Source organism: Panthera tigris, chromosome A2, assembly GCF_018350195.1.
Source record: "Panthera tigris isolate Pti1 chromosome A2, P.tigris_Pti1_mat1.1, whole genome shotgun sequence".
In the NCBI taxonomy this organism is placed as follows: Eukaryota; Metazoa; Chordata; class Mammalia; order Carnivora; family Felidae; genus Panthera; species Panthera tigris.
The window spans coordinates 24,205,180-24,219,124 of record NC_056661.1 but is presented as its reverse complement, the minus strand read 5'-3'; the positions used below and the strand labels follow the sequence as shown (position 1 = coordinate 24,219,124).

General features: G+C 38.9%; 1 protein-coding gene across 1 annotated transcript in view; it reads left to right on the top strand.

The window, feature by feature from the left end:
* Positions 1-13,945, top strand: part of ERC2 (ELKS/RAB6-interacting/CAST family member 2) — a 709,181-nt gene that overhangs the window by 341,809 nt on the left and 353,427 nt on the right. Inside the window, exon 6 of the mRNA XM_042979179.1 lies at positions 6,322-6,489. Within this exon, the coding sequence (XP_042835113.1) occupies positions 6,322-6,489 (168 nt within the window). The remainder of the gene's footprint in view (positions 1-6,321; positions 6,490-13,945) is intronic.

Sequence of the window (13,945 nt, the reverse complement as noted above, 5' to 3'; positions counted from 1 at the left end):
ATAGAATCACCAAGCCAGTTAGGTCATTGACCATTATGTGGTTCTCTTTGGTAAAGATCAATAACCTCTGATGGTGAGAGAAAGGAAGGCTATAGGATTCCTACCCCATGACTTTGCCTTCTGGTAGTACATCACAGCTTCTCAGAGTGCTCCTTCAAGTTCTAGCTCTCTGTCCTTTTGAGGCCAAAAGGGGTTTATACTAGCTAGGTCAATGTGATGATATTTTCTGGGCAGAGCTCAGCCAGCCTTGCTTGCTGTTGGGCCAGAATCCTCCCTGAAGCATTTATATGCAACAGAGATTGAAATCTAAGGGTTGAAACTTTTGGGCTTACTAGATTCATAGTCCTGCACTGTCCAATATGGTGGCTATGAACTGTATGTGGCTATTGAGCACCTGAAATGTGGCTAGTCCTAATTGAGATTTGCTGAAAGGGTAAAATAGATGTTGGATTTTAAAGAAAAAAAAAAGAATGTATAATAATACCTCATTAATATCTTTCGTATTGATTACAGTTTAAATAATGTTTTGGATATAGTGGGTCAAATTAAACAATTATTAAAAGTAATTTTATCTGTTTATTTTTCCTTGTTTTTACATGGCTACTAGAAAGTTTAAAGTTACAGATGTGACTTACATCATTTCTCCATTGGACACACCATCTTAAATTTTGTTCCTGGAAGAGTAGGAGTACTTGGGCAGCATTTCTAACCAATCCACACATCTCAAACACTACTCACATCTCCAAGGGAAAATCACTCCTCACATCAATTATGTTAATTGACCAAATTTCAGGTGTTCATCAAATATAAAGAATATCTTGGCACTTTTGGTAGCTGACTCTGGCATGTCAGCTTTTAATTAAAGTTTGTCATAGGCTAATTAACTACCCCTGGAGAATTCATTCCCATTTGAGAAATACACCCCTCCAGCCACCCAGCCATAGACCCCTCCACACATACACATATCGTACAGTGTATGCTGGAATATTTTAAAGTAAATGACAGACAGTGTAACACCCTGGTACATGCTGGAGCACAGAATCTTATTTGCTGAGTCTCTACTTTTCCTAGGGCTGCTGATTAGCAACCTTTATTGCATTCCTACAGTATATAAATCACTGGGTTAAAAATTGTAGAAAGCAGAATAGTAAAATATAATAACAATAGCAAAGATTTATTGAGTGTTTCTAGGTGCCAGGCATTGTGCTAAGTGCATTACATGTTATTTAATTTAATCCTCAAATAACTTGATGAAGGAGGTATTGTTATTATCCTCATTTTGCTTCTAACACCTTTGTTGTATTCCTGACGTTTGGAAGGCCTGTGGGTAAGTCCATGGCCATTACCGTAAGTTACTTGAACATATATATTTGCAGTGCAGAGACTTTTGCAAAACAGTTGTCCACTTGGGCCACTTGTCTGTACAGATGGAAGTTCAAGCCACTGGGCTTAAGGGGGCTCTTCCTCTTCAATCTTTCTTTCTGCTCCCAAGATCTTGAACTTTGACCTCAGTGTCCACTCCCCAGGGTTCTGCTACTTGCTCCATTTAGCTCTGTCCTTGGCTCTCCATCATTTTTTCCCCTTCTCTGGATTTGGGGTGAAAGAATAGGGGAAAGTAGATTTTGAGGTCCGACACATAGAAGGAGTAGAGGGAGGAATATTGGTCCTTTTTCTTTTAGGTTTATAGCAATCTCTAAGACCAGCAAACCTTTCTAGTTTTAAGGTGCCCATTCCCTAGCAAAACCAGTTGAAGTTATAATCGTTTCAGAGTGGTTCAACACATCATATTGTAAGTCCAACCCATGTTGAGGGTTGAGAATTGGAGCAGCAGAACATGGGGAGTGACCCTGCTTCTCGTGGTCCACTGAGAATACTGATTTATGGGGGGGTTGCCATCTTGTAACTCCACTATCTGGAAAATGTAGCCTTCAAGATCTCTGAGGAAGGGAAAGAGTGTGGGGCTGGCATGGATGAGAACTGACATATGTCACTCCTGTTTACATTTCATGAATAAAACACACAGACCCATATTCCTGCAAGGGGCTGGGAAGGGAGACCTTCCCTGTATTCAGGAAGGACAGGAGAATTGGATTGTGAGTGAGAACTAGTACTTACTACCACAGCAAGCTTTAGGTTATTTTTAGTGTTTGTGTCTTCGGAGGCTGTATACATTATGCATACTTTCAACTTTGAAACTGTCCCCCATTTGAATGATTGCAAGTTGAATCAAATTCAAATATACCCTTCATCCAAGTCTACTATCAGGAAAAACAAACAAACGAAGTTTTGAATGTGAAATAAAACCGTATTGGGAGTTTTGTGAGTGTTCCAGTTTCATTTTCTTTTAAAGTTTTTCTTTGTGATAGCATGTTTATTCAATTCCTGAAGTGTTGTCAAGTAAGTAGTATTTAATCTGTGAAAATTTTCAAGTGGACCCTTTTTCTCTCTCAAGGGTTTTCTTTCTTTTTTTTTTTTATTTTCTCAAGTGTTGCTGTAGTCATTTTAAGATTGAAATGAACCGTTTGATTTTAAAAAATTATTTATGGCACATCGAGTAGCACTTAGTGTTTTGTCACAACATTGAAACTGTTTCTGAAACCTATGTAAAATACAGCATAAAGGTCGGGAGGCTTATGTATAGAAACATACCTCACCATTGGAACTGGTTATAATTCCTGGGTGCTGACATCAAGATTAATAATATTTAACTCCGATTTTGGCAATTTTTGCCAATTTTATTGCCATGGTCCTTTTCTTTCAAGTTATTAACTGGAACTGAAGTGATAACAAATGTTTCATGCTTTATATTGCCAGATAAAAGGTTAAATTTTCATATGTTACATGCTCTTAACACACACACACACACACACACACACACAAATAATTCATACAACTGGATCAGAAGGAAATGAGTAATTCTCCTAAAATGAAAAGATTGTCCTAGTTTTAACATTAGGTGACTAGTTCCCATGCGGTTAAGTCATATGTAAAAATTGGAAATTCAACCTATGGGTCTTTGTGCATTGACTATATCATACAGTTCTAATTTTCTTTTGTTTTTCTGGGAAATGATGGTGCTCTTTGCTTTGCCAAGTTTTATTATTGAGTCAACTGCCAAAGTTTAAGAGAGAGAGTTAAGGCCCTTAAAATTATTTGGTGTTGAGTGAAGAGGCAGAGAAAGGTATTTCATATTCCCAAACATTTTAACTTTTATGTCTCTACCTGATGTTGGAATATAATCTAACCTTCAAGGCTTTTCTGATTCCTTTATAAATGATGTACACTGTTGAGTGAAATTAGAATATTTGTGAAGGGGACCCAGTTTGGAAGTACATATTCTAATTTTTGATAGACTGTATTCTTTCTTGCCCGATCGTCCCTGTATTTAAACTTCTGTGCATCAGGAGGCCTTTGTGCCTGCTTGTGGTTTTGTACCATCTGGAAGTTAAAATTTGATTTTAGAAATGATGTCATACTTGCTTACTGCAAACTGGTCTAATGTTGGTTGAGAATTGGATACAGTTCAGGTCAAAGTTTTGTTTTAAAAAAAGACTCTTTAACCTTGTTTCTTGATTCCAGGAGACTGCAAAGCTATGAGGATAGACTGGAGTGATTGAAGGTCGTGATTCAAATTCCTTTGAAGCTAAATAAATGCATTTGGGTGTATGGAAAATAAACTTCCCAACAGAAGACCTTAGCTGGCACAGGCTCCCTCCTGCCATGTAGAATTTGGATGTTTGCGAGCAGTGTGCTGACCATGGCCATCCTTGGTCTCTATTTTATTCTTGGAGGAGAGATATTCTTACAGCCAGAGTTTTGTCTCTTCTAGGTTCAGGAAGATGAGGCAGGGCACTGATAGATCACACATGTGAGAAGGCACAGTAAATTTTAAGCATATTATTCATCAGTGCAGAGTCTCTTTTTCTAAACTCTTTCCAGCATCCGTTACTACCTCCCAAATTGTAATTTATTTACGTCAAAGTTTTGAATGTTAGACATTTCCTCTAGTCCAGATACAGACCATCCATGTTTGATAGCTAGAATGTAGGGCTCATAGGACCACAGTTTCTTCTCAAATTCACACTGAATCCTAGTCAGCCTGTGGGAAATCTTTTCAATGGAATGTGACCCCTTATAGCCACTACTATAATCTGGAGTGCTCAACATGTCCTGCCAATTTCCAAAGAACCTACCAAATGCCATCCTTTATGTATAAACTAAAAATCTCATTTTTTTTCCATATAGGGTGAAAACCCAAAGAGAACTATTGATGTTATTTTGGGTTGGTAGATGGAGATGACTTTATATTTTATTGTCTTAATTTGAAATGTATTGTCAAATTGGTTTCCATACAACACCCAGTGCTCATCCCAACAGGTGCCCTCCTAAGTACCCATCACCAACCCTCCCCTTTCTTACACCATACACAAAAATAAACTCAAAATGGATAAAGGACCTGAATGTGAAACAGGAAACCTTCAAAACCCTAGAGGAGAAAGCAGGAAAAAACCTCTCTGACCTCAGCCTCAGCAATTTCTTACTTGACACATCTCCAAAGGCAAGGGAATTAAGAGATGACTTTAAACAATCTGGGATGTTTAAACAATCTTGAGAATCTGGGATGCTGAAGCTTTAGTGCAACTGGCATGAATTTTCTTTTAGTCAAGGGAAGATCCCTAGGACATGAGTATCCCTCTCACATCCCAGCTGCTAGATTTCCATGGCCCCTAGGTAAGAAGAAGCACAACTATCAGATATTTAAGGAATCTGCTGTTTTTGCCCTGTGCAGTCACAGAATGTCCATCTTGTCTCATAATGTGGTCAGGGTCATTCTGCCAACAGGGCTTTATAAGCACTGTTTCACCCCTTCCCTTGTGGAGACCTCCCTGCTTCATCCACCTCCCTGGGATAGAAACTGGAGAAACTCTCTACTCACCAACCTCTCATCACCTTTGACCTTTAGAAACACAGCTTTGGTGCTTCTTTTTTGGAAGGGGGTAAGAAAAGGAGATTCTACTCTGATAACTTTTTAAAATCTCTAATATCATCATTTCTTCCCTGATCTACCTAAGACTGATCTTGCCTTTAAAATCATAAAACGTCAGATACTTAGGGTGTTCCAACCTCTTTGTTTTATGGATGGGGAAACTGAGGCTGGAGGGCTGGGTGGGGAGGGGGGAGTGAGAGTTATTTGTCCTGATTCTCATAGCTGGATAGAAGCAGAATCCAACCTAAAACCAAAGTGTCCTCTTTCCAGTGTTCCAAGTTGCCTTTTGATTCTCTGTCTTGACAGTATTTACAAAACTATTTATTTTGGCTTATTATGGTATTCTCACCTCATTTTCCCTTAATTTTTGTGTTTTTTTTTCATCCAAATTTTACTTGCTGGTAGTATAGTATAAAAAACTACTCAACAAGATTTGTGAACAGATACAGCAGACCCCTACCCCATTTTTCCTTCCCCAAGACAACCTGTTTTCAACTCCTTTTGCCTGGTTATTTTGATATCTCTAAATAACATGCTTCCATCACTACTTGATTTTTGATGTAACTACTGTCTATCAAATGCCTGGTATGGAGGGTGAGGATTAAATTTTTCTATCACCCCAAAACCTCACATTATCCATGTGAACCTTTTTTGCATATGGTCATTGGAATGTTAAGTTTAAAAATAATGTTTATGTTTCCTTATGTCTATTACTGACATTTGAAAAGCAGGAATTGTAATAATCTAATTTTTGAGCTAAGGTAGAAATAGGTATTTTTTGTGTGCCTTTTTTTTTTCTTACATGTTTGGAAAGCAGTCTTTCATAACACTGGAGAGTGGTCATCTCCACAGCATTTCCTTCCTCCAGTAGCATTTCCTTCCTCTTGGCAGCTTGTATTTTTCTCCTTCAGGAGTGGTTCTCTACATGTTTGTCTTCTTCCAGACATCTGTGGCATGGCTCATCATGTTCTCCATATTCCTGGAGGATGTTGCAGAGCACAAGCAGTGTTGTGCCTTCCCTGTGCAATGGAATGGTGATGTGCTTTGTTTTCTAGCTAATGGTTTCACAGCAGGGAGACATACTACTATTTCATAATGCCTTATTTTATATACACCTTATATTAAAAAAAAGTGTCACAGTTCAGATACACATACGACAGGACTTTGAGGTGGATACAGGCTGTTAAAATGCATGGCATTGAGGTGCCCATGAGCAATGGTTTGACCATGCTGTGCTGAGAAGATGCACTGCTGCCCTGTTCCCTCCCCGGGCCTCCTGGTTACTGATGACCACTGTGTAAAACCACAATCTTCTTTCTTTTTCCTGACTTCAGGTAGATGCACTGAGATTACGCCTGGAAGAGAAAGAGTCTTTTCTCAATAAAAAAACAAAACAGCTGCAGGACCTCACAGAAGAGAAAGGGACACTGGCTGGAGAGATTCGAGACATGAAAGATATGTTAGAAGTGAAGGAAAGAAAAATCAATGTTCTTCAGAAGAAGGTAAGGAGCTGACATAAGCCATTCAGGCTGGGAATTGGTATCATCCATGTTTTGTCATTTCAGAGAAATTTTTGAGTACATGGAAAAGAAGAAATTATTTTTTTTAGAGTTTTAGGTTAGGAAGTATAAACTTAACATGCTGGCACTTAACTTACTGGTGGTTGTGTCATGCCATTCTTAGCATGGACTGATGAATTTTCTGTTTGTCTGAAAAATAAATAGAGATGATTCTTTTTATAGTTTCCAGCTTAAATATGGATAATTGTACAAATTTAGATATATGTCTAAAATAATAAAATGTCTGAAAAGTTAATTTTTTCTTTTTCCTTACCAAGAGTTGAACAATGTATTCTGTGGGTCTTGAAGGTATTTTAGATGCATTTTTTATTTATGTAAATTTTAGTAGCCCTTACCGTACTGAACCCATACGGATTTGTTGGGGGGAGTAATGTTTACACCTATTACTTAATTGCAGTCTGTCAGAGAACATATAATAAGTTCTGACTACAGTGGGCTAACACAGAAGATGCTTGATCTAGCTAGGGCCCTTCTTTCCTGTTTTACCATCAGCAGCTCATTTTCTCCATGTAGGGATCCAGATTTGGGGAATGTACCCTGATTTTTTTAAAAAAATTCCCATTTGCTACTATGTACAGTTTGGGGAACATAGGGTCCCCTACCGTCCCCCGGAAAAGAACAGGCAAGAAGAGAAAACGACTACCTGATCTTTTAAGAAAATAAGATATATTGGAAAGGCATAGGGCTGTCAGATTAATAGGCAGCCAGCGTGGAAACTGGGCAGGAAATGACAGTGGGCACCACAAGCCAGCTGGCCGGGACACTGCTGCAGACAGGCATATTGCTGGACACCCCTACTGCAGCTGCAGCTGCAGATAAATGGACTCTAACTGGCCCCTCCTCCTGGTGTCATTTGCCACTATCATCTCTCACCTTGTTTATATCAACAGCATCCTAGCTGTTTTTCCTGCTTTCACCCTTACCTTTCCTATAGGCTCTTCTTAACACAAAAGCTGGAGTAGTTCTTTTAAAACATAAAACAATTTATACCATTCTGATAAAAAATCTCCAGTTGCAGCCACCTACATAATTTGTGCAGAATGAAAATTGTTCAAAGAGAATTTCTGAATGAGCATAAAACCAAGTCTGGGGCCCTTCAGAGTGTGGGGACCTGTGCAGTTACACAAGTCACATGCCCATGAAGCCACCCCTATCCCCTGTGGCTTCCATCCTCACTCTCAAGGTATTGGTGATCTGATGGATTATATTATTAATTATTTCTGTCAGAATCTTTACAGACAAGGCCCAGGTGTTTTGATCTCCTCTTTGCAGTGCCAACTAATTGACACAGATGTTTAGAAGAGATCTTGGAAGACATGACCAAGGACCCTTGAATCAATGGGGCCGTTGAGGGCAGATGGGACTAACAGAGAGACAGAGTGGCAGTTCTTAGAGTAGGTACTAAGGATTCAAAAGAAAACTTTTCACTTAAAATTCCCAGGAGTGAATGATGATGAAAGCTAACATTTATAGAATTTATGTTGAACACTGTATGCTGGATATTTTGCTATGCTCGTTATGTGCACTCTTTACTTACTCTTAATCATAATCCTTTGAGGCAGGTATAGTTAGTTATTAACCCAGGAAACTGAAGGACACTGAAGCTTATGGTAGGTAGGCAACCCAGATAGGTGCAAGGTTGTTTTTGTTTGTTTGTGTGTTTTGTTTTTTGTTTTTTTGTCTTTGGAAAAGTAGAATACAATGGTTAGTGCAAATTAAAAGAATAAGTGTATGGACCTCAAGTTTTATGATGATGATACCAGCTGTCAATCAAGGAAGAGCATCACAGTTCCTTGTTTTACCAGGAGTTGAGACTAAGTACTCTTATTCTTGAGGAATAAATGGCATTAATGTTATGAATGAAGATTTTGGGAAGGTACTTTCAATGCATAAGTGACAAAAGACATGTGCTGATGGGCACAGTTTGCGAAATTTTATACTTTGCTCCATAAGCCAGACTCAAAGGTTTGGAACTGGTTTGGAAGTTCTTGAGCAAAGCCAATTGTATATTATGACTTCTTTGGGCAACGTGATCATAATCCCACTTATTTAAACCATGTAGATAATGGATTAGGAAGTATTTCATGTGTATTGGGAGAGGTTCTTCAGTTTTACATTTTTTTTCACTGAGTGTTTACCAACACATCTGGGGAGGAAATAACACCACTGGCAACATAGTGAAGGGGCAGGAATTCTATATACCTGCAATGTAAAGGACAGATAATCCCCAAAGAAGTAATACACACAATTCAGAAATCTAGTCAAAATGTGGAAATAATACAGAAGCTAATGGGCCAATGAAACATTGTCTTTGGGACTGAAGACTCAGAGTTTTGACCACATTCAGCCTAATTGGCTGTTTTAGGGCAGGTCTGGATTGGAACAGTGTAAGCTTTGGATTAGGGTGTGTTGGCATGGAAGAAATAATAAACTTATGTCAATGTCAGACACATAGTATTACTTAATATTTCTTTCTTATAGACTCTTTGGCAACCAGCACTGTGTTTTGATGCCAATAGAAATGGGTATGCTCCTTTCATAGCCATGTTTAACCTGGCGAAGCTAGGCTTGCACCTCGTATCTGTCAGCCTTGCCTTCAGAGCTCTGAGTCTCAGAAATCTCGTGTCCTCCATAAGCCATGTGAACAGGTCACATGTCTGGACAGCAGGCATGGACACGATGCCCTAATCATTTTTTTACTTGAGGAAGGAAGTGAAGTTGATGAAACAGAGAACCCCAGGTGACAGAATATCTCTGAGCAAGCTTTTGTAGGAACACAGCAGTCATCAAGTATAGATTTTGGTTCTACTGCAATTTGCCTCCACTCCATAATTCCCAGATACAGAGTTCTTTTAGTAGGGGGAAAAATGTGCATGTATGAAAATTGTTCAGTGGAGCATCCCCTTATGGCTGTGATGCTGAAGTCAGAGGAGCAGTATAGTTTTCAAGCTGCAGACTTAACATTCTGTTCTCATACCTGAATTCAGACTTCAACTGATGAAGTGCTACCTGACTATTGAGTTTTTGTAGGAAATGTCATAAAACCTTGATGACATTGTACATTTGGAAAGTGTATAATGTCCAGGATTTTAGGACATGGTAGCATTATTTGACCCAGATCAAATTCAGACTGTTATGTAGCTCATGCAACATAAACCTACTACCCAAGAAATTTTTAAAAAGTCATTAAATTGGACAAAAGTTCTATCTCCATTTTAATTCTAGGGCTCAGTCCCACTTTATAGAGCAGACGTACTTTATTTATTAGGGGTAGAAAAACAGATGGTGATTTCTCTGGAAGCCAAGTTCAGTAGCTACCTACTGGGCTTCATGGATTGCCCTGTGGGTTGGAAAGGGCAGGGAGGTGTGAGTGGAATTGGCTTCTAGGGGTGGCATCTATGGACCTGCCCACTTCAGCAGCTTTATTCTACCAATTTGGAAGTGTGGTGGTGAAAATTATGAATGATGATAAGTTCAGAGGTAAAGACCCTACAGGACTATGGTTATTAGCATACTGGGTTTCTTCATGAAGTTTATTAAAAATAAAAAATAAAAAACAATTACCTGAGAAGATGATTATAGAACATGGAGATTTCCATGTTGGTGTAAAGTAGGGAGCACTTTTTGACTCAATTGATCTTTTTCCTGGTGTTTAAACATCCAGTTGCACTTTTATATTATTATTGGCAAGCCTCCTGTTTTTTGAACACGTGCAAAATCATATTATTTTTGCATTTACTGAGTGTTTCCTATGCGTCAGTAAGTCACTACTCTAGGTCCTGGAGGCTCAAAGGGATATAACATAGTCTCTAGTCCTCAGGAAGCTGATAGTCTGGTTGGGGAGATAGACATGCATAATCCTAAATGTAAGTACAGTGGAGAGCAACATGGCATATTACCAGAAACAAACTGCTTGATGAATGCAAACAGCAGAAGCTAATTCTGCTACCTTGAGCAAAAAGGAGTTAGTTTATGGCAAGGATATCCAGAGCCCCAATGTCTGGCTGGTAGAACAAGATTAGAAATGATCAAGAGTCAGGACAGCTGTAGAAGACTAAGAGAAAAGAGCGAGTGCCACGATCTCATAACCAGGAGTGTCTGTTCAGGTGTCTTCTCTGTTGATGCCTGCCCTCTCACCTTCCTCCCTCTTCCCTTACATCACACTGTTGGTTGAGATTTAAAGTCCTGGGGCAGAGCTCCAAATTTCATACAGGTGCCTCTCATTGGTAGGATCTAACCAAACCTGCCCTAAAAGGAATCTGGGAAATGTGGTTCCAAGCTTTACACCTGAGATTTCCACTCAGTTCTTGTGTCACTTACACTGGGAAGTCTTTGCTGACATTGCAGGCTGGGAGAGGTTTTATACTTTTAAAGAACCATTTCTTGGCTCAGTTTGAAATTCTGCATCCCTTTAGTGAGTGTTGGCTTCCCTCCCATGGCTAATCTCCTTGAGTGCCCCAACCGTGATCATCAAGATACTTCCAGCTTTTTGCAGAATTCTTGGCAGGTGATGGTCCTCAATCAATATGCATTGGGTGAATAAATTATATCAGCAAATTCTGAATGAATGAGAACTTGGGAGAAGAGAAATCATTTTGAGATCCACTCCTGGCCCAAGAATATTGTTAGCTATTAGGAGTCTTTTGCCCCAGTGAAATGTTAGACTCACTTATTGTTCCCAGGACAGAATGTTCTCTGTAGGCTGCAAGATGGAACCACCCCATGGATAATAAAACGGATGAGGAAATTACTTCTGCTCTACCCACATCTAACACCTCAAGCCTTGGTTCCATTACCCTGACAAGGTAAAAATGGATTAAGGCTTGAGTAAGGGCACTTAACTACTCTTGCTTCATTTTCCTTTTTAATAAAAAGAATATGTGACATTTATCAAGTATACTGTCTTGCTCTGCAAAGAGACTAATGCTTCCTCCTCTAGTTCTCACTTCTAACTTACTGGATTGTTAGAGGCATGGTATTCTATAGAGTGATAAGATGGAATTATTTATCATTCATGGTTATTTTTAATTATGACCATGCAAATGATAATTTTTTTATAACAAAAGGATTATTTACTATTCATTGAGCCCTTACTATACACCAGACACTGTGCTAAGGGCTTTGCATCCTTAGGTTATGGGTCCTTATGACAAACCTAATGGTAGATATGTGCTACCACAATCCCTATTTTTAAAAGAGGAGACTGGTTTAAACTTGTGTGACTTGAGTAACTTGTCCAGACTCTACCCAGTAGGAAACTGATGGAGCTATTCTTAAACACCCCACTATTCTTATATTTTTCTGTTTTGTGATCCTGCCTCACTCATGGGGCAAGTGGGATCATTAACTTTAAGAGCTAAACTCTACTATGAGCAAATTACCTGAGGTTGACACAAAAGGATGCCTGTATTTATACATTATCAACCAACAGAGATGAGGTAACTAATGTGATAAAAAATAGGAAACCAATTAAGTTAATAAAATACAACATCAGTTCTGGTTAAATATGTATGTTAATATGTATGTTAAGCTATATTTAGAAAAAAGATTGTGATAATCTTCAGTTTACTTTTGTTTTACTTTTCCCCCATGAGATTCTTCATGTACCATTCTAAGCCACTGGATTGTTTTGCTGCTTCATTTTCAAAGGATTGCACCACGCTTGCTATCATAGTAATTTCACTTTGTTTTGGTAGTTGGCTTACAGAACCAAGATCTCAAAATAAGACCTGAGGCATCTAAGCAACTTGCCTGGATGAGTTCCAATGTATTTGTGATTTGGGAGACTTCTCACCTGGTCCGAGAGGACATGGTCTGGGAAGCTGCTCCACTTTGCTGTGAGATGCTCACTTTAAGGTCTGACCTCGGTGTAGGCAGGCTCACTCTGCATCTGAAGCCAGGAACTGGGCTGGCGTCCAAGGGTTGGAGCGGCAACCAGGGTGGCTGTGAATCTGAGGCAGGGTTCTCGACCAGGAGACACTTTACAACCCTCCCACCCCAGGAACATTTGGCAATGTCTGGGGATAGTTTTGGTTGTCACAGCAGGGGGATTGCTACAAGCATCTGGTGGGTAGTGTCCAGGGGTGCTGCTAAACATCCTGCAATGCACAGGAGATGCTTCCCACCCTCCAAAGCAAATGATGATCCAGACCAAGCCCTGGTCTATAGGATTCCTCTTCTTCCCATGCATGGCCTATCCGACTTGTCTTGGCTTTCTCTTGAGATAGTATTCCTTAAAATGATTTTTACTTTGTATAACGTTGTTCTCTCCATTATCTCTGAATATTGTCTCAGCTGATGTGATTAACATTTTTAGCTACACTTTTTCTCTAGCATCATTATAAGAAGTTTACAGAGATGAACATCTTGTGTATGTGCATATGATATTTGAACTATTACTATTATTTTCTCTTTTATATTTTTGATGTGTAAGAATCCATACTTTATAAAGAGTGTGTGTGTGTGTGTGTGTGTGTGTGTGTGTGTGTATACATCACTCTTGGGGCGCCTGGGTGGCTCAGTTGGTTGGGCCACCCACTTCAGCTCAGGTCATGATCTTGCAGTTCGTGAGTTCAAGCCCCGTGTCGCTCTCTGTGCTGACAACTCAGAGCCTGGAGCCTGCTTCGGATTCTGTGTCTCCCCCTCTCTCTACCCCTCCCCTGCTCATGCTCTGTGTCTCTCTGTCTCTCAATAATAAGTAAACGTTAAAAAACTTTTTTTAAAGAGTATATATATATATATATATATATATATATATGTGTGTGTGTGTGTGTGTGTGTATCACTCTTGAAATATTAAAATTATTTAGAATTATTGAAACTTTTGACTACATTGATCATATCAACTAATTTAGAGGGAGGCGCTAGTTAGCTGTAATATAGGGAATATATAATAGAAATAAAGCATCTTAGTTAGACTGATGGATGGATCATCCAAATCCACCATTCACACCAACAGGGATGGATATTCCAGCAGGTATCACCCAGTTTAAATTTCTTTGGCTAAATGCCAGCATTCTAGTCATTTAGAAAAGTGACCTTTAAGGCTTTTTTTTTTTTTCTGAAAAAAAAATGTACTTGATTTTAGTACCCTTTGGGGCTGAAAATCTAATTTCTGTATTCACATTTAATATATTTTTCATATATTTTATCTAGTTATTTGGGACGTGAAAATATTGATTGTGGACTGAATATAGTTTTAAATAATATGTTGCTTAAATATTTGTAACTAAAATGTATTGTCTAGAGTAGTGTTTGTGACTTGCCAGGTTTTTTTCAAAGAGTGCCTTCTTCAGTCTAAAAAATATAAGAAAATCCCAACCCACTACATCATATAGCAAATTCTCTCTGTGTATTCTGTTTGTATGGTTATTGGTGTT